Below are 24,003 nucleotides of genomic sequence, written 5' to 3'. Positions count from 1 at the left end.
TAATAATAATGACTCTTATAGAGCGCACAGCATCTTCAACCATGAGGCTCTTGGCGCTTTACATCAATACAAAACAATATAGAGAGTACATGACATCAATAAATAAATTTTTCAAGATTTCTTGAACACAGACAATGATTTGGACTCCCAGATGCTCTGTGGAATGGTGTTCCATACAGACGGACCAAAATGAGAAAAGGACCTTGTTCATCGTCGTTATCATCAATACGATCATCGTCATCATCACCATCATCTTTATTATCATTGCCATTATATCCTGTCTAATTTGAACTCTGCATGATTTTGGTCACAAAGTCATCATGCACAATTGTATTTCTCTCTTTTTTTCTTCTTTATCTTTTTAGAGAGTTACCCCAAAATGTCCAAGTGTTTTGCCTCATGAGCTTTACGTATTTCACCGGTCTGGACTGCTAAAGTAAGATTTTTTTTTTATATAATTCTTTGCACGAGATATTGTATATTTCTGAAAATAATTATACTCCTCCCCCTCCTCCTTTTCTTCTTCTTCTTCTTCTCCTTCTTCTTCTTCTTCTTCTTCTTCTTCTTCTTCTTCTTCTTCTTCTTCTTCTTCTTCTTCTTCTTCTTCTTCTTCTTCTTCTTCTTCTTCTTCTTTTCTTCTTCTCTCCTCCTCCTCTTTCTGCTCCTCCATCTCCTCCTCCTCCTCCTCCTCTCCCTCCTCCTCCTCCTTATTTCCTTTTTCTTCTTTGTGGGCTTATGATAACCCTCAGTGTTGGAGGATCAGTCTACAGTTGCCATTTATACTTAACGAACAGAATTAAAACGGAACATAAACTGCAGCTCTAATCCAATTAATCTTTTAAATCATGTAATTCTGTCGCCACTGCTGGTGGAAAGAAGGTTGTGTATGTAATCTGGCTGGTGAAATAGATATTTTATTGTTATGGTCTCGTGTTGTTCGTTTTACTGGTCTAACAGAAATTATTGCAAATTGTTTTTGAATTGTGTGTATGGTTGTGACCACGTACATATTTCTGAATATGCTTAATAATTCTAGGCCAAGATAATCATATAACATGATAAAATAATAATTTGAGATTCTAGGAAAGTCTTTTGCTACCATCTAACTTGACGTGCCTTGATAAAAATAAAAAATGTTGAAAGGAACTTTCCTTAATCCAATTTGTTCATTAAAAGAAAACCAACTTCACATATGTTTCAATGTCAGAATTCAATCACTCAATTTCAATCTTTTTTTTTTCTAGGAATTTTATTGTTCGCAAGGCTTGCACAAGTGACCTTCCTGCTGTTGAGAAATTAGTCGATACGATTGAAATGAAAGAAAACATCATTGCGGATCTAGACCTGTACAACAAAGCACGCAGGGATAAGACAACAAAGGTGCGTTTATATTAACACCTTTGAATGTTTCTGGATAAAATTAGCTCAATTATTTGCCTTGCCAATTATAAGCATAGCTGTATTTTACAATTTCAATAACAATTTTTTTAAAAGACTTGCACTCAAAAATATGATGTTGTTCATTCATTATGAGTTTCAATAAAAGACAAAGACATCACTTTTGAAAAATGTTGATCATCATCATCATCATCATCATCATCATCATCATCATCATCATCATCATTATTATCATCATCATTGGTGATCTTGTCTCTCTAATCCCTAGTCATCCACCCCCCATCAATTACTTCACATTCCTCAGCCGCTCATCAGTCATCTACTTTTCGAGACTTCTCACACTTGTCATTCTTTATCTACCTTTATTTCTTTTCCATTCTGTGTTTTTCTGTCAGCACATCTTTGATGTAATATCTTTCTCTCTATATATGTTGACTAATGTAAAAAAAAACCCCCAGATGTCCTCAGATTCAAATAAACGTCACTACTAAGCTGAAGGAATTGAGATTTGGTTGAGATATATAGTCTCATACAAAAGAAACAAAACAGTTTATTTTTGCCAATAGTTTGTTACAATGACATATATACATATTTGGAACCTAGACAAAACTTGTTGTTTTCTTTTGGTTTATAATTTATTAATTTTGTGTGAACTATTGAAAAGTTGCAGATATTTAAAAACAGTCATACAAATTAATTTTGCAAAATGGAGCACAAAATTGAAATCAGTACATATAACGCACTTCAGCATTTTGTATGTCCACCATTAGGATTGATCAATCTCCACAACTCTTTGCCTCATTAATGATGTCAGCTGATGGGCTGTTTCTGCTGGTATATCATTTGAAATTATATTTAGTCTGTGGAACAGTTCATCGGATTATGTACAGCAATCTTGGGGGGGGGGGGGGGGGGGATAGTCCACATCTATTCAATGGGATTCGTGTCAGGTGACGCAGCTGGCCACAGGTTCATCACCCTTGCATTTGAATCATTTAGGAAAGCAGCTCTATGTGCCGAGGCGTTATTAAACTGGAATATGACATGATTATTCTGATTCCGGATTAATGTGATAACGATTGGTTCAAGAATATCATTCATGTTTAGGTCTGAGTTAGTCTTTGGTTAATATGTATTAATCAGTTTTTCTATCACTGATTATCACTGTCCACACCATTACAGGTCCATAATCTCGAGTTGTTACTTTAATAATGATTTCTGCATTGAAACGTTCACCTCAACGTCGATAGCATGAAATTCTTTTGTCTCTGGATTCAGCCTGAGAAAGCGATTCACCTGTATACAAAAAGCCATACCACATATTCTGATCCCAATCCTGGTGTTTAAGTGCCTTTCTCAATCAAGCAACTTTGTGAAAAGAGGTTAGCTTTGGTCGAATTACGGGTTTTGTGATCAAACCAAATGAGCATCTGGTGCTGCAAATGCTGTGAAGCAACACGTATATGAAATTAATATCTGAAATATTTTGCTGCACATTTACATCATGTAACTTTGGTACCAATCTGTTTGGCAGTCCACGTCTGTTCCTGCTTGGTGTCAATAAAGGCATGCGATACATCAACAGAAAGAAAGTTTTGTCTACTTCTTTAAGATATATACCACGTACCAATATGTGTTCTCTTATGTGCGATAATAGCAAATACAAACTGTCTAGTTTCTTTTGTAAATAACTATATAAGATTGATAACAGGCATGAAATTTATTCATGGCCTTCTCAGTAGGCCTAGTTAGAATATATAATGTTGTCTAGGGTATGAGTTCATATTTTTAATTGATATAATGAACTCTTTACTTTGGGTGAGAAATGTCAATTCACAAAAAGGCATTGTTTTGTTAGAAATAGATTGCATTGAATAACTGGCAGAAGACAATGCATAAAAGATATTACCTATGAGTGATTTTTAAAAAATCCCATCTTGTTTGTATGATGTATGGTTAACACCATTTTCACTTCTTTCTGGAAAACAGAATAACGGGACAGAAATTCAAGCCTTTATTGCGGAATGTCAAAATCAAATTGTTGGAGTTTCGATCATTCGTGGAGAAAAGGTAAGTAGATTTTTTAAAGAACTGTTTGCAAGCATTTAAGGAACATACCATATTCATGTACGTTCACTTTTGAGTCAAGTAAACAATAACAAATCTAGTCAACCTGGGCTTACTTTGCATTTGTTTAACCAGTTAACTGCCACACTATGGAAAAACATGTATTTAAAAATTTGGCCAAAAAAGCTTGTCTTTCAAATATTGATTGATTTAAACGACCCTCATCTTGGCAAAAAATCACAAACCTTTCAGAATTTTTGCGAAGATGTCCCAGGTTTGAGAATGTTTGCCAAGTTGAGGGTCATTTAAATCAATATTTGAAAGATGAGTTTTCTGGTCAAATGTTTCAATACGAGTTTTTCCAAAGTACGGCATTTAACTGATTAAAATGACATCAGTTAGTACTCTAGCAAATACCATTTTTTAATTACAGTTATGTAGGTTTTTAGTTATAATAGTTTTTGTGGGGTTTTTTATGTTGATTATTTTTAAAAATAATAGATTGAATAAAATACATCTTCCTGATATGAAGCATGGAAAGCACATCTTGCTTCAATTTCATTCTTCTCAAAATAATTTTCTTTGGAGTTAGTATTTGTGTAATGTAATATTTGATCGTTGTCATTATTAATGTTGCAGTATTTTCGCACCATAAATAAGTGTATATTTTCTACTCTTTCAGGAAATTGAATACATCCGCTCCCACTACAACATTGAGGATTTTATCTACTACAACCACCATCGACGAGAGGACCATGGACATTTGCATCATTTTGTCCTTAATCCTGTCTTCTCCCACTTGACAAAGCATTTCTTCAAGGTAACTTATTGTTTATTTTCTGTTGTTTTTTTTTTCACTATTAAAATTCCTCATGTTATTAATTTGACTATGAGTTTGTGTGCGCGCATGTATGTTCATGTGTTTGGAATGTAAAACTGCAATGATTTTGACCTTTGTCTAATATATAGATTTATATAAGATATATATATATACATTTTTTTCTCCACAGGAAATTTTGGGATTAATACACAGAGATGTTAATTTTATTTATTGTACCATATTTTTTCTTTGCAGGAAATTTTGAGATTGGCACACAGAACATGTCTCTATTATCCATTGTACCCGCCATATACATCAAAGGAGGTATGCATCAAAAGTCTCTTGTATTCAACTCTAACAGCCAAATTTGAATTTGATACTATAGAACAAAATAAAGAAAAAGCAACTCTATAAATGAGCAAAATGCATAACAAGGAACATTCCAAACTTATCAATGGTGTCTTTGGTTGTGTGTATGTATGTGTGTTTGCATGCGTATATTTCCTTCATAACTGACGGTGGACACAGTTGACTTCTTTGTCAAAAAAGAATTAAGAACTTGCTGGCCCCAACATCCCCATTTCTTATTGTCTTTTTCTTCCTTGTATAAATCGAAAAGAAAAATACTTTAAAAAATCAAACTGAGACTACAATGCATGAAAACCAGTCCAAACTACCCAACAAGCAGCATCACTGATAAGGGAAGTTAGGCAGGGAATAATACTTGAAGAACATGGTATGTATTGATCACCTCCCATGAGCATCGGATTTCGGCATGCTCAGATTCTAGCACGATTTTTGGCTTCTTCCAAGAGCGTGCTAGAATCCAGCGAGAACTGTAATACAGTTTATAATTTTGTCGCCAAAATAAATAGTATTTTAGTCCACTTTATATAAATCAACTCTTCAGGCAGCTGAGGATTTACTTTGAGTACACTTATTGCATACTTAGCCAGTGAAGTTGGTTTGAATAAATGTTTAGAGTATTTAGAAAATAAATGTTTTAATAAAAAAAGCATATATTTTAACTTGAAATATTATTTTCAGAAACTTGAAAATCACTCACTAATAAGTGGTCTAAATACGATGGTACCTGTGAGAGCTCGTCGCCAGATTGCTTATCCTAAGGAAGGACTTGGAATCAATGGACCATCTGATAGAGTCACCAAAGAATTTTCCCCTTATGCATTGAATCATATCAACCGTAAACTGGTTTTGGAACCAAAGGTGAGCTGGCATTTAAAGTTTAAAATATGTAATATTTAATTGCCTTTCTGTGGATTCTTTTCTTCTTCTTCTTCTTCTTCTTCTTCTTCTTCTTCTTCTTCTTCTTCTTCTTCTTCTTCTTCTTCTTCTTCTTCTTCTTCTTCTTCTTCTTCTTCTTCTTCTTCTTCTCCTCCTCCTCCTCTTCCTCCTCCTCCTCCTCATCCTCATCCTCCTCCTCCTCCTCCTCCTCCTCCTCCTCCTCCATTTTAAAGTGATTTATCTTTAATATTGTACTTTAGGGTGCTTTTAAATTTACTTTTATTTTTCATGGCTATTTACCTAAACAGACGGAAATACAATATTGGTCCTCAAAAGACTAATGTTTATTATTATTAAAGTAGCAACATAAATGTAAGCTTTGTATGGAATCCCTTCACCTGATTTGAACGCATAAATGAGATTACAAATATTTCCTTTGCTGAATTTGTCAATTATTCTTTACAACACAAAAGGCTAGATTTGTATTATTAAACAACAAATTGTTAGATATGTTGTAGAACACAATGCAAATTATCTATTTTGAAAACATCTATGGATGAAACAAAGTATCATGTTTTTGTTTTGTGAATTTAGGGGGCAGCGTGGCTCAGCGGTACGGTCTTTGCTTCGTACCCAAAAGGTAATGAGTTCGATCACCCGCCGCTGCATTGTGTGGCCTTGAGCAAGTCACCTAGCCCTAGTTCACTTTGCGGCGCTGCACTGCGGCTGACGCCTGGGTTATTCCAGTCTTCCCTTGGAATAGACCCTAAAGACAAATTTCCCCTTGGGGATGAATAAAGGGAATTTTATTTTTTAATTTTTTTAATTTTATCATGAGCCATAAAGAGATCCTGGGTTTGAAAGCCAGTGGACACTTTCAATACTTTTGACAACATTTTACATTAAATAACTTCCATAATTTTTCTTACAGTGACAATGAACTCGAAGGTTTTATGAAATAAAGTATTTTATCCATTCAATAAAAATATTCAGGTCCAAAATCTCTGACACTACCACAAGAACTTAGGAAGTTAATTCTTTTATCATGTTGAACATTATGGTGTAAAAGTGCAAGGTTTTATCCAGTTCAATGTATTCATAAACAAACATAGATCATAACAAACATAGATTAGTGAAAGATAACGTTTTCTTGATTTTCTCTCAGGTTACCATCAACGCCCGGATAGTAGTGATTGGTGCCTCTGATATTGGACTTTCCTATTTGGAAACCCTGGTTTATTGGTAAGCTTTCAATTAAAATGGACAAGCAGTATCTCGTCTTGTAATAAAGTTAAAGGACATTGAGTTTGGTTTATGACAGAATGGATAGCAATGATCACAAAACTCTGGCATTCTGTCCTATAATATGACAATTTACAAACATTGTTTCAACTCCGGTGTAAATGAGCACCTGAATACAGTCATAGACGGATTTTGTAAGAGTGTTTGTATAAAAAGGACACTATAGCAGACGTGTACGGTATAGAATAGAAATGTTGTTCCTTGGGGAACAATTAAAGAATTATGAAGGGCATTGGGCATGGTTACTCTTTGGGAACACGGTTCAAAAATATGCATCTTTATTTTTAAATCTTTTCCACTTTTGTTTTGAATTATCATTAATCATTGAATTTTTGTCATTTATATATTGTTTCAATCTAAATGAATTATGGTTGGATTGATGGCGCAGATCCTTTGGATCTGGGAAGGCTCAGGTTGATTTCCATAGATATCCATTGATTTATTCTTATGACCTCAAAGTTTTAATGTCTCATATAGATGTCATAGGGGGATTTAAAAGCAATGGTGCCTCCTTTTAGATAGCTTAAAATGTGTTTAAAATTGGATTAAAATAAAATTTCAAAACATTTTCAGATGAAACAGTTGTGGCTCTTGAACTTATAACACTACAAATTTGAAGTTTGGTTTTTAATTTTAATTTTTTTTTAATTGTCAGTCCTCACCTGAGATTTAACAACATCACCCTTGTCTCCCCTCATGGTCTGCCTGGTGATTTACCTCCAGATGTGCTGAGAGAGGAAGTCTTGTCCAAAAGGTTAAAAGGGTTTTTTTTATTCGTAGATATCTATTTTAATGCCTTGATTAATCAACGACAATGATAATGACAAAATAGATGATGATGACTACGACGATGATAATGATGGTGATGATGAGGATGATGATATTAAAGCTACTATAGAAATATCATTTGGAGCAATAAGACAGTGGCCAAAATGCATCATGGAAAGGGAGGATTAATAATACATGTCAAGAACTCATAACAACAATATGGTCAATTTTAATCAATTTCTGCATCAATTTAAACATACTTTTGATTTGGAAATTCAAACTTTTAGTTTTTTTTTACAATTTCTTTAATGTTTATTTTAATTGCTAAGATATGTACAATTTATGATATTACTGTTATTGTCTTTTTTGTAACACTAGTCGCTGCTTCACCCAAGAGGACTATTCAAAGATGGCATTGAGAACGTGGGTAAATGTGGTATACGGCAAAATGACAGCCATTGACAGGTATCGTTTGAGCCATAAGGAAGTTGAAATTTACCATTTTTAAAAGCTACTTTAAGTGTGTTCATTAAATATACATAACAGCCTCATTAAAAAAGAAATAAAAGAAACAGAATATATTTCAAGGGGCTTTTCAATAGAACGCAAGAGCTATGTATGTTGCATATTAACTTGAAAGAGACAAGATCAGAGATCTACATGCATCTTATAAATTATTATGAGCTTATTCATTGTAAACAAATTCTATTATGCTCTTTTACAACAATCGCAGTTGACCATTTTGGATTTTGTTCATTGATAACACTTGTAAATATGTGCGTGAAGCTGATGTAGATGGCCCTAGGTGATCAAAATTTATTACACATTATGCATTTTGAATCTCAGAACCAAGAAGCAAGTGACAGTCAATGGAAATTCCATTGTGCCCTACGACCACCTTGTCTTGTGTACAGGACAGCAGTACCAAGTCCCATGCCCAACTGGAGCTGACTTGATGGGCGGGGCTAATAACGAATCCCTACCCCAATCACCCGAAACCAGATATCTTGGGCAAGTGCCCAAGAACCTTTTCCTCATCAATGACTCTTACGATGCTGCTGTAATGCTCTACCACACTGAAAGCCAAGTGATTAAAAACAATAGTAAGTATTTCCTTATGTTTTTCTTATCTTTTTTTATATTTGTTTCATTTTTTTGTTTGTTTGTTCGTTTGTTTGCTGTGTTCTGATGCCTTGCTAATCATATAAAACTGCAGATGCCAATGGTGCCTCGAATACAAATACTCAGAATCGAGTCAACTTCGAATAACATTCAGATTCAGACGTTATCTGAAACCTAGAAATATACCAAAATTAAGGTTATGTAGCCCTTTCTTTCTCCTAATGAGCTACAAGTCAAGGCCACAGACCTGGGGCTTATCCTGATTTCTGTAGCATTTAAAAGATATTAACAATTCTTTGCAATCCTTTTCATAGATTATTACAAAGTACTTTCTACCAGATCCTAGAGGCTGAGTCATCCAATATCACTGATGGGTGGATAAAGGGGTCAAATAAATAACCTCAACCCAACCCGGATCACAACTTGTCCCTTTGCTTTTGCGAGAAGTGCTCTACCAATGGTGCTAAAAGATGTAACTGACTCCAAACAACAACAATTTACACACCAAACTTTTCAGATTACCATTGTATGTTCAATTATTTTATTATTTGAAAAAGACAATTTGTTATTTATGCAGTCAAAAAAAAGTTTATACGTGAAACGTTAATCCCATGCGTAATGTTGTACCATTTTACCTTATTATCATTATCAGTCATTTCAAAGAACTTCTTTTTATTTATCTATTCAAAATCATCTTACTTCATGTTAAATGTTGAAAATGTTATTGCTCCCTTATTTGCTTATGATTATGATGTCAATCAACTATAAAACCATAATTTGGACAATGTGGCCCAGCAGTACAGTCTTTGCTTCATACCCGAAAGGTACCGAGTTTGATCACCCACGTGCTGTGTGGCCTTGATCAAGTCACCTCACTCTTGCTCACTTTGCGGTGCTGCACTGCGGGTGACGCCTGGGTTATTCCAATCTTCCCTTGGAATAGACCCTAAAGACAAATTTCCCAATGGGGATGAATAAAGGAATTTAATTTTTTTATTTATTTTTTTGTTACTGTCTTTCATTTTTATACTTTTTCCTATTGTTTGTGATCCACAGAGAACATCGTCGTGTACGGTTCATCACTTGATTGTTTTACATGCATTCAAGCATTGTTGAAACTAGGAATGCCAGGCAACAACATTGCATTAGTTCAACCCCCATGCAAAGATGTAAGCTCTTTTTTTATATTGACTTAAGTCAGTAAATGAATCGGAATTATATAAAACTGACTTGAACTTTTGTAATATATGGCTACGTAATGCAAAATCAGTTTTCTTTCAATAATTATACATGTGTATAAAATGACATTAAACTAAAAATTGTGGAATTTTTGTCCAAAAACATTTATTATAAACAGACATTTGAATCCATAGAACCACGTTGTCAAAATATTAATATTAATTTTTTAAAATTTTATATTCATAAAACCCGACACATTATACAATATGGAGGTTTGTTGGAGGTTTATGATCAGAAATGATAAATTTTCAATAATTATCAATGTAAACAAATTCTGCAAGAGATTAGAAAATACAGTATTGTTTAGGGGGGAAAATTGAAAGAACAAACATAAAAGGAAAAATAATTAAGAATATTTAAATGCTTAATGCTTAAAAGTGATCCTTTAATATTTTGTCATTCTTTGATTTGAGAAGTCTCACAAAATCAGTCTTATATTGTACAATTGTCTTATGATTACGATGGAATTTTATTCAACAACTAGAATATTTCTTTCCTTCTTTTATTTAGTTTGGAAAGAACTTTTTGGAAAATCCAAGTTTAGACAGACTGACATAAAATAATGAGGGGGGGAGGGTGAATAAACAAACTGGTTAAGGAGTACTATGTAACATAATAAATTACATCATATCTTGAGCTTTTATATAGCGCAATATCCACTAAACGTGCTCAAAGGGCTTTACAAGGGGTCCCTGGCCAACAGCAACATGTAACATTTAGAACGGAACATGACTCCTGTTAGGCGATATTACAAATTTTTGTTTGGACAAAGACAACGCTGCTAATGGCCAGGTACTCGTTTTACACCTGAGTACGGTGAGAGAATGTGAGTAAAGAGCCTTCTCCAAGGACTCAAATATGCGCCGAACGCAAGGCTCGAACCCACGACCCTCCGATCCGAAAGCGAGTGTCATACCACTAGACCACATAGCCGCACGCAGGCTGACACATTTTGTTGTCCAAGAAGAGAGAAAAGTATATTGTATAAAAACATTAAAAAACATATAAAAACCCATAATTTGTATTCAGGAAAACGCCTCCCATTTTTCAAAAATCGCCTATTATGTTTTAATATTCCCATAAATACAATATGCTCAGATTACATGTATGAATTAATTTTGTCTTGTATCAATAATACACTATGATAACCCGTTGCGATTTTTTTTTAATCATAGAGAATTACCTGCTTCAATAATCCCGACGTGGAATCTATAGTGAAATCAAAATTGAAAGAGGCTGGTGTGAAGATTTATGATGATTGTTACCTGGCCAACTGGAATGATGGGGAAATGAACGAAGATAATGAAATAACGACAGTCGCTTTTACAACACCTGGGCAACATTTGAGGCTGGAGTGTGGGGTAATTATACAATTTTACAGTATTTTAATTTCTGCCTAAACATTTTCTTTTACCAGTCATTAAAAAAAACTCTTATGTCTGGACAAAAATTACAAGATATAATGTGTTTTTGCTACGGTTATAAAGGAGTCTGTCATTCTGTTGAAAAAGGTGACTTTTATTTAAGGGAAATAAAATGGCAGGATAACTTAAAGTTCTGTTTTTCAAAGTGGATTTTTTTTTTTTAAATTACAATTACAGATCAATATTTTTTTATTTTATGTACTTTTCTTTTCGTCAAACTTATAAACGTATTTAATGTATATAATTTACTCTTCCATAGGCTTTCTTCTGCTTCTATATGAAAGCTGTGGATATGGATGCTTTCAAAGGTATGTAAAATTATTTTTTTTACTGTTACTGTTTTACCGTTATTCAAAATATGATTATCCATCTACTTTTGAATGAGGGGTTGACATGAGAGTCAACCTTACATATTTTGACTCGCACTTTTGAAAATCTGCAATCACAATTTTTCCAATTCTATATTTTCACTTTTTTGCTTGCACTATTCATGTGAATACAAAAGGCATAATCAATTTTTGTTCACAGTCTATTTTTAATCAGCCCTCTAGAACATTTACTTTTAAGGTCGATTGAAGTTTTAAAGTTTAAGGATTGACATAATATTTGAGATTTACAAATATCGTATGTAAATTCTGAGGATAAATCTTAATAACATAAATTTAGACTGTGCATTTGGGCAGAAATCTATTTTCTCTTTTAATATGCAGAAAAATATTAATAAATATTTTTATTCCAAGCTATCAACTGTGCCTGTTTGGTATATGACGGAAAACTGGTAATCAATGCCAGTTTCCACACTAATGATGTAGCCGTGAGAGCAGCAGGATCCCTCACCAAATTCAGGAGAAAGTACCACTGTGACCCTTGGAGTCATGCCAACTTCAATTCCAAAGAAATTGGAATTTCAGTGAGTATTGGACATGCTTTTGAATTGTATCTATGAGTGCAGGAGAAAATGAAAAGACAGGACAAATAACACCTTTTAAAGACAAAACACTTATAAACATTTAGCATCTACTTTATTAAAATACAAACTGTTCTTCATTAATTTCAACAATTTTTTTGGCTCATTATTTTATTTTCATTTGCATTTTTATTTCATTGCGATGTATGTAAGACGAAATATTTTGCTCATGAAAAAGGATTTATTGAAAGGATGAACATTTAGTGAAAATAAGGATATTATCAAATTCATCTACTTTTTCTAGAAATTATTTTTATTTCTAATTTTCAAGTCAAAGTGTCTGATTAAATTCTTTATTTTTCATAACACAGTTGGCAAGTGAAATGTTGCGTTTGTTTGACCCAACACTTGAGCCTCAATTAGAACCACCAGAGGAACCCTTGAACCTCATCCCAATCTATAGGTCTCCCAAGGTTGAAACTGCTTGTCTGCCGGGTAAGTAACGATATCAGCAGTGTTTCATGTTTCATTAAACCTTTCAAAAAGAATATTTGAAAAAAAATATATTGAGTATAAAAATAAATGTAAATTATATAATTAAAGCACTTAATCTAGGTAAACGTTTGAATTAGATTTTAGAAATAACTTTTTCTTGCAGTTTGTCATTATAATCAGTAGATAATGATCTACGTGATATGTGTAAAATCCCTGATTATTATGGTGGTGTTGATTATTATTCTGTTGATAATGATGATAATTTTATTAATTTCAGGAGATTTCCATTATCTGCATGTATATAAGCCATGTATCCCAACACCCATTCAAGACCTCAGGAAAAAATCAGATTATGTAAGTTGTTAACTAGGAGAGCTGCAATGTTGCGTCGTGCACCCTTTACATAATGTTTCTGCGGACTATTTTTATCCAATCACCAACTTGGTTAATGATTTCCAATCAAGACTTTACAAATAGCAAGTATCAAATTTAGCACTAAACGATTATAGCAAAGTTATGGCAACAAGATTTTATTAAATTGCGTCGCTTTTTCGTAATGATAAAATCATGGGAGGCTTTGTACATAATATTAAAATTAGACAGCAGTATTTTTATGATCATGTCTATTATGTCATAGCTTCGGCTTTTGTTAAAATCATTTTACTGTGACATTCATCGGGATATGCACTCAGTAGTTTTGTTTTGGTTCTTGTTGTCTTTTTTGTTTTGTTTGTTTGTTGGTTTGTTATTTTTTTGAAAGGGGACACAAAGCATATATCTTAAGATTGTTATTTATTATAAAACTTTATTCCATATATTTTATGATCCCATAAGTTAAAATTTGAAACTGATAGTGTTAAGCTATCTTTAATACACGACACGAGTATTATTATAAAAATGATTCTATGTTTGGACTTCATGAAATCCATGTTATTTCGGATTCTTTCTTTCAAAAAGTCATCAAAGCTTTATTTTTAAACAAAAGTATGAGACCTCATATCGATCTTTATTTTCAGGGAAGAGAGCTTGTCACTGGAAAGACTGGAGGGAGTCAGGATTACATCCGTCTACACATCAATCAATATAAATCTGTGGAAACTATCACATGCCTAGCCAAAAAGGTAAGTTGTGAGAGAAGATTGTGTCTTGCTTCAATTATTCTGTTGTGTTTATATTAAGCCTCAGCTATGAGACAAAATGATTAAAGAATATTTCAATCAGCGATTCCATCCAGAGAATGGTATTGATGTGAAATCCAACTCATCTCATCCATGCATTGCATCGCCTCTCTTGCTGACCATTGGTGGCCAGACAGATGCCATCCTATTGGAGTTTTAAGGGCTCTTGATAAAGTGCCCCATCCACGCCTCTGCAACAAACTACAATCAATTGGAATCATTTGATGGATTATGCTTTTTTGGAGGATAAATGCAAGAAGCAGTATTCAATGAAAAAATATTCAAAAGCAATCATAATCAAGTGCCCTGGGGGTTGATACTTGGTCCCAATACTTCCTACTCTGTATTACTTGGGGACAACATCAAGTCAAAAGTTATCTTTTTGTCAACTGTCTTATCTTATGCTTTACCATATCGGCACCTAATGACTTAAATAATTTTAACAAAGGCCCAACCACATGACAGGAATGGGGAAAATGCTTATTGAGTTCAATATATCTAAGTGCAATGTTTTGACAGTTTTGAACAAGAAAAATTCATATCAAAGTAGATAAGACAAATTGAACATGTTGACTCTGCTGAATAGAGTAAATCTAAAAAATAAAAATCTGAGATGGAATGATTTCATGGCCTCAATAACAACCAAGGTGAAAGAAAAATTTAATTTCATTCATGTTTTTTTATAAGAACCTCAAAAGATGAAGATTATCAACACAGGTGTAAAATAAACCTGATCAATGCAATTTAAAAAAATTAAAAGTACCACATGAAGCATCCCAATATGACTCACCTCATAGCAACACTTCCGCTGTCATACAGAATTCAGCCATGGAAATACTTGCAATAAGAAGAAAGAAGAGTAATCCTTAAACATTGGCATTCCAAACCTTATGATGGTAACATCCTGATTCATCAGAAGACAAAGGGGAAAATATTGCATCCCTATCAAACCCCCCCCCCCCCCCCCCCCCCCCCCGCCCTTATGGTACGACTCTGGTATTTGCTCCATCCTATAACTGTAACTGTAAATGAGGAATTCAAGCTTAACCAGTTAACTGCCACACTGTGGAAAAAATTTTAAATACGAGTTTTTTCCACAGAACGGCAGTTAACTGGTTAATGGATTATCTATAATTTTCCTTGAAAACGTAAGGTTTTGTGTAAGGGGCATTGTAAGGAAAATGGTTAACAAAATATGCCTTAAGTAATACTTTAGCCACAAAGTAATATTAAAGAATACAATTATTATCAGTGAAATCAAAAATATGTCATGTGTTACATATTCCCCCTTTCGGTTAAACGCTCATTAAGTTTGAGAAACATTTACTTTCATCCTCAGTCATTTCCAATTAGTAATTTCCTTTGTCTGTTTGGAATACATGAAAGAATGTTGAACAACCTGTTATCAAGGTTTGACGAAGGATTGGTCAAGGACTTTTACAGGTAAAAAAGAACAAAATTAGATATTGTCTGTTTGACATACATTATTTAATGACTTAAACATATGAAAATAGTCTTTAATGTTAAAATGTTATTTGATATTTCTGTATATCTACATTATATTATGATTTTCAATGCAATGGGTTGAAAAACTATCAAAGCTTTTGAATGTTACAACTTTTCATGAGATTGACAGATAAATAAACAATTGGGGCTTAAACATTTGCTTCTTTCCTTTGTTTTGTTCATAGCTAGCGACTTCCTCAATGTGATTCAATTTATGAATGCTTAATTTCTATGTCTGTATTATTAATAGCATGCAAGTGGCTACCTTAAAAGTTTAATGTGACACAGTGCTAATATTGTCCAATATTTATGAAGTATCAATTGAAATAAAAAGAATATTTTTTGTACTTAGTTCTTTAGATTCCGTACAACCTAAATTAGTTTCAGGGTGTGTCAATCAGTTATTAAATTGAAACTTCAAACACTGCGAGGAGAAAAAACAACTTCATATCGTTATTTCTAGACAGTAGATAGGTCCTATTTTGTTATTAAGAAAAATTTACAACATAGAAGATGGATTACATTTCATCAGTCCATACTTTGCCTTAAATGCCATCCTGCCTTATAATAATGCATATAATTAGAGCATAACAACATTCCAAGACCATATATATTTCATACTGCTCAATTATAAATCAAAAACGACCCCTCCCCCCCCCCCCCCTACCCCCACTCTCGTGTTACCATATCCGTCAGTATCAACTTCAACATGTATGACTTGTAATTGATTGTTATATTTTATTGAAGCCTTAAGCTGTATCAATTTAAAAGATGCTGTCATATATATGACATCCATTTATTGTTATTTTTCCATTCAGTTATCTCATGGAACCTTGGTGTCTGGCACTTTACCACGACAGATTTGCAGACTTTAGGGACGAAATAAGAGAGCTACTTATTACCAGTCCAGTAAGTCCCATTTCCTTATTTTTGGATTACAGCATTATTTAACATAACTAGAATGTATCGAAATATTTATACCATCAACGTTTTTTGTAAAATCTGGATAAGTATAGCATGAAGTGAAATCTCTGAAGGATTCCAGTTATATAATTAGGCACGATTGGTTTTCAAAATATTGGTGTGGAATGAATTATCAAGTGTCTTAAAATATTGAGATAATATCATACGACTCATTCTTTTACTTTTTTTAGTTTAGGTACAAACTTGAAAAAGGGAGGTGATAGCTATATTTGAAATAGAAATATTGCCAGATCCCATAGAAAGCGTCTCTGTATTCTCAAAATTGAGTTACAGTGGTACTAAAATTCATGACGATAAGGTGTTTTTTTTTCTCTCTTAACAGACTTCTTATTAAAAGAGCAATATAACAGTAACAGCAAAGCTGTAAATCAATCAAAATAATGAATATAAAGCATCAGTGAGACAAAACAATGATGATACTGGTTTAAGTTTCCCCTTATCACAGTATAAAGACTATAGAGCTGAAGTTTATCCCAGTTTTTGTAAACAAAATTTGGTTGCCATATTGTTGATAGGGCTAGGATGGGCAGATGCCAATTACAATTTCATCCAATTATTGACTTTCCATTTTTTATCACTTTGCAGAAGGAAGGCGCGTCTACCATCGAAGATTTGTCAAGAAAGTTGGTTGATGAGGAATCTGGGGTGAGTATTTTCTATATGAGACTGAGGGTGTGGATATACTTATTTCATGATGGGGAAGGGAGGGGTGTCTTCCTTTTTAATTTTTTTTTTATTGATAATATATTACAACATAAAAGAGGCTGGATAATAGCAAATACAAATGGAAAAGCAGATATTTATTTAAAATCTTTTTTTAAAACATAAATTGTTTTTTTTTCAGACAAATATTTGCAAGAAAATTCCGTTATAGAAACAACCTATCCGTATCAGTTGATATTAAATTATTGAAACCAAAAGCTAGAGGTGCCTAAATTACCCAATAAATGTAATTATATGTAATACACACACACACACACACACACACACACAAACATATATATATATATATATATATATATATATATATATATATATATATATATACTTTAAAAAAAAAAAAAAAAAAAATATATATATATATATATATATATATATAATATATATATATATATATATATATATATATATATGGATATATAGTCATTATCTGCGTTTTGTGTGTGTTGTCGCCTTTATATAACAGTCACATTCACTTTATTTTTACCTCCATAAATTATTGAACAGTGCCATTTGATACTGTCTTACATGTTTATCTATCATTGATATAATGTGCTTTTATTCTCTCATCATAGCTGTCTGATGATCAAAGGAAAGAACTGTTGATGGCATACATCTCTACTGGTTCCAAACGTGCCGTCGAAACAAGGCTCTTGAATTTCATCAGTTACAATTACTATCACCTCCCATTCTACGCCAAACCAGGCATGGTCTAAATGTCAGGAGCAGCTTGTGGATAAACCATTTGTCTGTTGTGCAAATTATAGTTATGTTCCTTCAAACTCATCGAATGTAGACCTTTACATTGTGGTTCTGTTCATTGTAGTTCTCAGTGTACATATGAATTTAAATCATGCTAAGAAAATAAATTAAATTACGTTTTAAATAATAGTAATATTCTCTAATTTATGGGACTTTAACTCTCGAGTTCACAAACGAGAAATTAAATTTGTTGTATTCCAAATCTACGAAAACCGAAGAGGGTTAAGTATTATCAAACATTTTCTTTTCTTCAGGTTCAAGTTAGGTTATTTCCAGGTTATGTTTCCAATCCATAATAAAATGAACAGAGAGATGTCATGGTTGCAACTGTGTAATTTTCTTCAAATTTCATGAGCGATATTATTATAATAAATATGCGTCATTATGTTGGTATTATTCAAATTTGTTCAAATATCATAAATTGAAACAAAGATATTGCAAGCTGTTTTATCTTGCTGTTTGAAGCTTAATTAATACATTGAAACTTGGATACAACTTTCATCTGGCATGAGGGCAGATCCTATTAAAATATAAAAAACTCATTTAATCTGAGTTGCCATCATTAAATGTGAAATGGTACCTCACTGAATCTAAAGTCTTGTTGAGTCCAAGTTCCATTGTCTTTCTAATGTACCCGCATTTGCACACTAATCATCTGCGTGATGTTTAAAAATCCATTTGCATAGGCAATAAGTAGGCCTACATAGGTCTCAACTAAAATCCATTGTATTTGTATTTGTGATAATGACGAGGTAAAGTTGAATAAATGATTGAGTTTAAATAACTTTTCTATGACTGTAAAGGCTAAAGAAATAATCATTGAACTGAGGTGATTGCTATTGTTTCAGTTATGAACTGAAGTGAACAAAACAGCTTCTATGACATACACATCCAATGAAATTTTATTTTTTATCATATTTGTCTTAGAGGTTCCATTGTTTCTATTCTCTTTTTTTTTTTTTTTATTGAGCTCATGGATTCACTCATGCCATTGAGCAAGTGGATTACTTTTACATATCGATTTAAGAAGAGCTTGATTATGCTTACCGAAATAAATAAATTATTTTGAGAGGAGGGAATCATGTGTGATTTATAACTTTAAAATGATAAAATTTATCTACCTATTGTTCTTATATGTTTTATGGTAACTTTATTTTGTTTATTTATATACAGATCAATTTTACATTTACTGAATTAAAAACAATTGAACCATTTTATTCCTTCATGTATTTACTGCCTTTATTGCTTTCTCCATCCGATATCAATCTTGGAAAAGAAGATATTTGTACATGTATGTCTTACTAGGAAAGGGTGTGTGGATTAAATCCTGATGAAATATTTTGAACACCATAACTTTTACATGAGAAAGGAAGATAATGAGAGAAAAATTGGACTCAGAACTATAGTTTATCTTATAAAGTGTTTAAAAATAAGACAGAGAACAGTAGATTTTAAGATGGACAAATCCGTTGTTTATTCTGGTACAGCCCAAGGTCTTATCCAGGCATTGACACATTTTTCCCACATAAAGAGGTAACTCAAAAAATATTTACAGTAAAAATAACTACATGTATAATAGCCATTTAAAAAAAGAAACATAAAAAAAAACCTCAGAAGAGATGATTTACGAGATAAAAAGATATTGTTCTTGCTACATTCTAGCATACTCTTTGGAGAAGCCAAAAAACTTGCTAGAATCTGGGTGTGTAGAATTCCGATGTTCATGGTTGATAAATTATATCGATAAAATTTGGTCACCGAGCTCCAGCGTACCGTAATGCAGAGCATGCTAGATTTTGACGTGCTATGTACACATTGACAGAGGGCCAAGCAAAACCAAAAGGAGGTTTCTTTTCTCGAAAGGGACATTCAGAAAGCATTAAGAAGAGTGACTTCACTGTATGTGATGATAATGTGGTTCCATATGGCCTACTGAAGCAATAAATGAAACACTGTGAAGTATATTGAGCATGGAATAATCTGAAACATATCATTTTTATAATATACTTTACACGACACATGTTTTGATATGCTAGTCTGCCAACTCCCAAAAAGAAAGCAGAATAATTCTGATGTTTAATTCTCCAAGGGCTTTGGAAAAGCATATGAATTAAGAAACTTAACATTCTAATAATTTTTTCTCGCCAATTTGGTAATGTTATTTTTTACAACATTATAAAACCTTGAGCAATACAGTGGAACTCGGATACAACGGGAATAGTGAGACTAGCAAAAATCCCTGTCGTAGCCAAGTCCCGTTATATCCATGCATACAGAATTTGAAGGGAAGCAATACTAGGGAAATTTTTGTTAAAAACCACAAGGAACATATTTTCATGTTACCTCCCTAAGTAAATAAATCAAACGACGTGACTGTGACTTCCATTCCTTTACCCTCCCTCCCCCCCCCCCCCAATCACCATAATATTTCACACCCCCTCTTCCATTTACTTCAGGGGTGGAACAATGCAATGGTTAATTCTTATACCTTCCTCCTTTCCTCTGCTTTCCATCCATTCCATCCGTGCCACTTGACAGCCACTAATACTAACGAAAGTGATCATTTTTTTAAAAAATTCCCATTATTCATCCCAATGGGAAAATTTGTCTTTAGGGTTTATTCAAAGGGAAAACTGGAATAACCCAGGCATAAGCTGCAGTGCAGCACCGCAAAGTCAGCTAGAGTGATATAACTTGCTCAAACTCGATACCTTTTGGGTATTAAGCAAAGACCGTACCGCTGACTCGCGCTGGCCTTTCCATTATCATTGTTTTGGTAGTATTTCGCGATCCCAGCTTCAGGCAGCCCCGACCACTCTCTAATTGACAACCACATGCACTTCAAAATTCAAGTAGTGCTCAATTCTAGCTTCAGGCTTCACATAGAGCTCATCACCATCTTACTTCTCATTGGGCTTAGTCACCTAATCAGTCACCATGCCTCACTCTACACGTAATATACTAGGCCTAAGTGTATCAACATGTCACATGCCTCTAGTTGTGTCGTATTGGATACACAAAGTATGCAGAGAAACGTCAATAGTACACACAATAACTGCAATTCGCCCGCTCCCACCTCATCTATAAGTTATGTGTGTCATGTGTGTCTTCCTCTTTTCTTCTTTACATAATTTTCTCAACTGGGTACTAAACTTGCAACTCAGACCCCTGTCGTAGTTGTAGTCGTGTTCCAAAAAATATTTCCCTGTTATAGCCATGCATGATTTATATGAATTATATAGGCCGCTGAAATGGGATTTAAAAATTTACCATTGTAGCTGAGCTCCCGTTGCAACCGAGGCCGTTATACACAAGCTGTACTGTATCTACTTAATATGCTCAGTCTTAACAAGTGGTCTCTAATCAACAACAATATATAGGAACAGACACGACGTCCAGAGCAGGACTGAAAACCAGGGACTTACTGGTCAAAAGAAAAATGTCATAGAGAAGACCACAAAGCCGCACAAATCTGAATCTGAATGTTACTCGAAGTCGACTCAATATTTGTATTAGAGGGCGGAGAGAGTTATTGAATGTCACAGCCATTGTTGGTGTTTAGGCTGAAAAGTTTTGATAATCTTTGCTTGAAGGTTTCTAAATCTGTTGTGTTCACAAAAGATTCAGGAAGAGCATTCCAGTCTTTGATAGTGTGGGGTGCGAATGAACATTTGAGTTTGTAGATTGATGTTTTAGTGTTTTTGAGTGGGTATTTCTTGGAATGGTGAATTTCGTTGTATGTCAAGTTGCTATGATGATATGGCTGTCATTTTGTGGGGAACGAAGGGGGCTGCCTTGGGTTTATTACAGAGAGGGAATTTTGTTTCTCCCTAAAATAAAGAGTAGGTATACGGATTTCATTTCTTGTAAATCCTTTCAAAACAGATCTGTCTACACTTGCGAAAAAAATGAGAACCATAAATTTTTGGCTTCATCTACGAACTACATGGGCATGTAGTTAAATTCAATAAGACGTTGACAATGAAAGTTTAGTACTAGTTCACATGTATTCATGGTTTCGAAATGTTACTTATACGCTGCTTAGCAGTACAGTATTTGCTTCGTACCCGAAAGGTACCTAGTAGGACTACTCCCTGCACTCTGTGACTTTGAGCAAGTCACCTCACCCTAGCTCAGTTTGTGGCGCTACAATGTGGCTGACGCCCCGGGTTATTCCAGTCTTCCCTTTAGATAGACCTTAAAGACAAATTTCCCCTATGGAACAAATAAATAACAATGTGACTGCTCTATGCACAACTGAAGTAGATGCGCCAACTATTGAATAATTTTTAAAAGCACAAAAATTGGTTGGTGTGTCAATCTACAGTTCAAATTTTATCTTCTTGATTATTTTAAAAAATTGATTTAAAATGTGTGGTCATAATTCCAAAAGTTGCACTTCGCTGGACACCAAAGGCAAAAGAAAGAAAGGCAGAAATGATGAAGAACAGAGGAGGAGGAAATGAGAAAGTGGAATAAATCCCAAGGGTCTCCGCAACAACTGGCCTTGATAGAGACAAGTGGAGATCCTTCATTGCTGTCCTATACTGAGCTTAAAAAGACACTAAGGAAAATTAAGTGATGGAGAAAATGTATACTGTGCAACACACGTTAGTCGAACAAACATTCGACAAATTCATGGGTTCAACGATTCCCAAATCATGTTCTTCGTTATCTTAGTAAATTTTTCAAAGCACCCACGAACGGTTTCATGGTTTCAATGAACTGAGATTTGGCCCCACACATTGCCCAAGAGAGAGAGAGAGAGAGAGAGACAGAGAGAGAGAGAGAGAACAGAGCAAATTGTTTTGTGCGTAGCCTTCATGACCTTATTGACAGAAGCTAACCTAAAAAAAAAGAAAAAAGAAAAGAACGTTAATTAGAGTTGTATTCAATACCAATGGAATCATTTATTTCCATGAGCACTACTATCAACAACTCACCCGCCACCATGAGATATTTTTTTTTGTCAGTCTCAGGCGTAGCCATCTTAAGTGCTTGCCTGACCCAAAACAATTAAACCCAGTTTGTGAGTATCTACCACAATATGTTGACACACTGAAACAATTGCATTGTGACATCGAACACCATGCTTATTTTTCAATCACCTATGTTAAATTGTGAGTGATGTTCAGGATCTGTATGGCAGGGCTGATTGTTTCAAGTAAGCACCGAATAGCTATGGACTTAGACTATAGTTTTACAAAGGGTACAGTTGCAGTTGTGTAGCAACTCCAATTTTACCATTTCCTCCTATCATGTTATCCCGCATGCCATGTTGTATGACATGGTGGTGTGTATTTTGTTCGTCTAGATGAGTAAATCAGCAGTGACTGGTACTGGTATTCACAACTAACAAAAAGGCATAAATCTATGAGACCATGATGCGCAAAGATTGAAATAATATACTTGTACAGTAGGTTACATCGCAGTTTGTCTTCAACAATTCGAACTTTTCATCTGTCCCATGTAGTTCAATGAATGCGTGTTGCACTGTATATGTTCATTAAAAAGGTAGAAGCCTACGCCTTTGATAGGTGTGCCGCTATGTGGTATGACTCACCTATGGATCGGAAGGTCCAGGGTTCGAGTCCCGCTCTGAGCGGCGCATCGTCGAGTCCTTGGAAAGGACTCTTTACTCATATTATTCTCTCACCAGACTTAGTGTAAAATAAGTACCTGGCCATTACAGCATTGTCTGTCCGAAAAAAGTGTAATTTCAACTCACTGAGTTGTGTCTCATCCTACATGTTAAGTATTGCTGTTTGCTCAAGACCCCTTGTAAAGTGCTTTGAGCATGTTTAGTGGATATTGCACTAAATAAAAGCTCAAGTTTTTATTGGTTTTGATAATTTATTGAACAGAATTTGAAATATTTGTGAACATGTCACCTATTAAATTAATAGGTGACATGTTCACAAAATTAAACTTACTTTTGAAAGGGACTGTACAAATTATGTGTGGCTGGCTGAGAAAACCCGGAAAGATGCGCAAATTTAATAAATTGAGTTATGTGTGCAATGGTGTAGATCACATCTTTCTGATCATTTACCACTTTAAATTTTC

At 33.9% G+C, this 24,003-nt stretch overlaps 1 protein-coding gene across 1 annotated transcript in view; it reads left to right on the top strand.

Annotated features, from left to right (window-relative positions):
• Positions 1-19,157, top strand: part of LOC144961863 (cilia- and flagella-associated protein 61-like) — a 30,309-nt gene extending 11,152 nt beyond the window's left edge. The window contains exons 12-32 of the mRNA XM_078894906.1: positions 366-436; positions 1,245-1,380; positions 3,388-3,468; positions 4,148-4,285; positions 4,541-4,609; positions 5,333-5,512; positions 6,696-6,772; positions 7,488-7,586; positions 7,979-8,065; positions 8,447-8,703; positions 9,779-9,891; positions 11,137-11,322; positions 11,645-11,693; positions 12,126-12,295; positions 12,664-12,787; positions 13,065-13,141; positions 13,804-13,908; positions 15,305-15,408; positions 16,290-16,380; positions 17,041-17,100; positions 17,751-19,157. Of these exons, the coding sequence (XP_078751032.1) occupies positions 366-436; positions 1,245-1,380; positions 3,388-3,468; positions 4,148-4,285; positions 4,541-4,609; positions 5,333-5,512; positions 6,696-6,772; positions 7,488-7,586; positions 7,979-8,065; positions 8,447-8,703; positions 9,779-9,891; positions 11,137-11,322; positions 11,645-11,693; positions 12,126-12,295; positions 12,664-12,787; positions 13,065-13,141; positions 13,804-13,908; positions 15,305-15,408; positions 16,290-16,380; positions 17,041-17,100; positions 17,751-17,891 (2,415 nt within the window). The 3' untranslated portion in view covers positions 17,892-19,157. The remainder of the gene's footprint in view (positions 1-365; positions 437-1,244; positions 1,381-3,387; positions 3,469-4,147; positions 4,286-4,540; positions 4,610-5,332; positions 5,513-6,695; positions 6,773-7,487; positions 7,587-7,978; positions 8,066-8,446; positions 8,704-9,778; positions 9,892-11,136; positions 11,323-11,644; positions 11,694-12,125; positions 12,296-12,663; positions 12,788-13,064; positions 13,142-13,803; positions 13,909-15,304; positions 15,409-16,289; positions 16,381-17,040; positions 17,101-17,750) is intronic.
• Positions 19,158-24,003: the final 4,846 nt, after the last annotated feature.

The sequence above is a fragment of the Berghia stephanieae genome, chromosome 1 (assembly GCF_034508935.2).
Source record: "Berghia stephanieae isolate SIO BIC M18660-M18661 chromosome 1, UCSD_Bste_1.3, whole genome shotgun sequence".
NCBI lineage: Eukaryota > Metazoa > Mollusca > Gastropoda > Nudibranchia > Aeolidiidae > Berghia > Berghia stephanieae.
This window is presented reverse-complemented; position numbering and strand designations above follow the sequence as displayed.